The following is a 2,044-nucleotide window of genomic DNA, read 5'->3' on the forward strand; positions in this document are numbered from 1 at the left end:
CGTTCAGAGCTGCAGCGGCGACATGGGCGGTGGCGGCGCAGCCGGGGATGGCGATGGGTGGGCGGATCAGGACCAGGGCAACGGCGGGAGCCGCGGCGGGGGTGAGGCCAAGCGGTCGGAGATCTATACCTACGAGGCCGGGTGGCACATCTACGGTATGAACTGGAGCGTGCGGCGGGACAAGAAGTACCGACTCGCCATCGCAAGTCTTCTCGAGCAGCTCGTCAATCGCGTGGAGGTGGTCCAGCTCGACGAGTCCACAGGTGACATCGCCCCCGTGCTCTCCTTCGACCACCCTTTCCCTCCCACCAAGTCCATGTTCGTTCCGGACCCCCAAGGCCTCCGCCCCGATCTGCTTGCCACCTCTGCAGACCTCCTTCGCATATGGCGCATCACGGACGACGACGCCGCTGCCCCGGGCGCCGCCGACTCCAACAATGGTTCCGTCCGCTGCAACGGCGTGGGGGGCCCCGCTGGTCAGCAGCCGGGCGTCAAGCTGTGCTGCGAGCTCAACGGCAACCGCAACAGCGACTTCTGCGGCCCGCTCACCTCCTTTGACTGGAACGACGCCGACCCACGCCGCATCGGAACATCATCCATCGATACCACTTGCACCATCTGGGACGTTGAACGTGAGGTAGTCGACACCCAGCTCATAGCCCATGACAAGGAGGTCTATGACATAGCCTGGGGTGGCGCTGGTGTCTTTGCATCTGTTTCTGCGGATGGCTCGGTCCGCGTGTTTGATCTTCGGGATAAGGAGCATTCCACAATCATCTATGAGAGTAGTTCTGGCGGCGGCTCCAATTCTGCTGCTACGGATGGTGGGGCTGTGTCGCCGACACCATTGGTTAGGCTGGGGTGGAACAAGCAGGACCCAAGGTATATGGCAACAATCATCATGGATAGCCCCAAGGTGGTCGTGCTTGACATTCGCTACCCAACACTGCCTGTCGTTGAACTCCACCGCCATCATGCTCCTGTCAATGCAATGGCATGGGCGCCTCACTCTTCTTGCCACATTTGCACAGCTGGGGATGACTCGCAAGCACTAATATGGGACCTCTCCTCCATGGGCACGGGGAACAATAGCGGAGGCAATGGGAATGGCAATGCTGCAGCAGCTGCAGCAGCAGAGGGTGGTCTTGACCCTATATTGGCTTACACTGCAGGGGCGGAGGTGGAGCAGCTGCAGTGGTCAGCTACCCAGCCTGACTGGGTTGCCATTGTGTTCGCCAATAAACTGCAGATTCTCAGGGTCTGATTTCTTCATTCTAGCTTTATCAGTGGTGGGGCAGAAAGAGGCAAAGAAGCCCATCATGGATGATGAGAGTTCAGGCAATGGGAGGATGGTAATTTTGCTTTTGCTTCAGTGATGTATGTTGCCCACAGCTGATATGTGTGCTGAGTTGCTGACAGAAATGATGGTTCACTAGGTAGAAGCTGGAATTGACAATGAACTGAGTTATTAAGAGTAATTAGACTTATAGGATTAGTGCTGGTGATACTGAACTAAATTGCTGTTATTTAAATTGCTCGACTCTAGTACTGCTGTTAACTTGCTTATTGCTGCAATTGTCACAATTTTCTGTGTGTGCTTCTGTTGTTTCAGTCCCTTCATATCTTTGCTGCTGTATCATTTTTGTATTTAGGGCAAGTAGGAACAAACTTGTTTTAATTGTTCATTTGGTTGAACTCTTGCCATTTTGTTCAGTTTGCATCCCATTACTCATTGTTTAGTTAGTAGGTAGAATATTAGCTGGTGGTTTATCCTTTATTTTTGGGTTCCTATTGCTGGTGTAGGTGACTTAAATGTGGTTGATAAGAAATGGCTTATGTTGATTTGACGTAGCAGAGAAATGGAAAAGCCATTGTTACTCCAAGCAAGGCAAATATACAGTTTCCACTTTGGCTTTATTTTAGTTTACCTCTAGTATTTGAGCTCTCATAAGTTTTCTTTAGTTGTTTCTTTGTGTGAATATGAGAATTATATGTTTCGGCTAGACAAGAAAGAAATGAGTGCATCTCCAGAATCGGCAACTAT

The 2,044-nt window shown here is 51.6% G+C and overlaps 1 protein-coding gene across 2 annotated transcripts; it reads left to right on the forward strand.

Moving 5' to 3' along the window:
* The first annotated feature begins 6 nt into the window (after positions 1 to 6).
* Positions 7 to 1,593, forward strand: LOC123137081 (WD repeat-containing protein LWD1). Of its 2 annotated transcripts, XM_044556652.1 has the most exons (2): positions 7 to 263; positions 372 to 1,593. In XM_044556652.1, the coding sequence occupies exons 1-2, from the start codon at positions 23 to 25 to the stop codon at positions 1,262 to 1,264; spliced, it is 1,134 nt and encodes a 377-aa protein (XP_044412587.1). In that variant the 5' UTR covers positions 7 to 22; the 3' UTR covers positions 1,265 to 1,593. The 2 variants fall into 2 exon arrangements, with proteins under 2 accessions (XP_044412587.1, XP_044412585.1); XM_044556650.1 differs by having other exon boundaries at positions 7 to 1,593.
* The last annotated feature ends 451 nt before the right edge of the window (positions 1,594 to 2,044 follow it).

The sequence above is a fragment of the Triticum aestivum genome, chromosome 6B (genome assembly GCF_018294505.1).
Source record: "Triticum aestivum cultivar Chinese Spring chromosome 6B, IWGSC CS RefSeq v2.1, whole genome shotgun sequence".
In the NCBI taxonomy this organism is placed as follows: Eukaryota; Viridiplantae; Streptophyta; class Magnoliopsida; order Poales; family Poaceae; genus Triticum; species Triticum aestivum.

Bases quoted from the DNA above. Each gene is read 5' to 3' on its own strand.
- LOC123137081 (XM_044556650.1), top strand. From the start codon at position 23: ATGGGCGGTGGCGGCGCAGCCGGGGATGGCGATGGGTGGGCGGATCAG.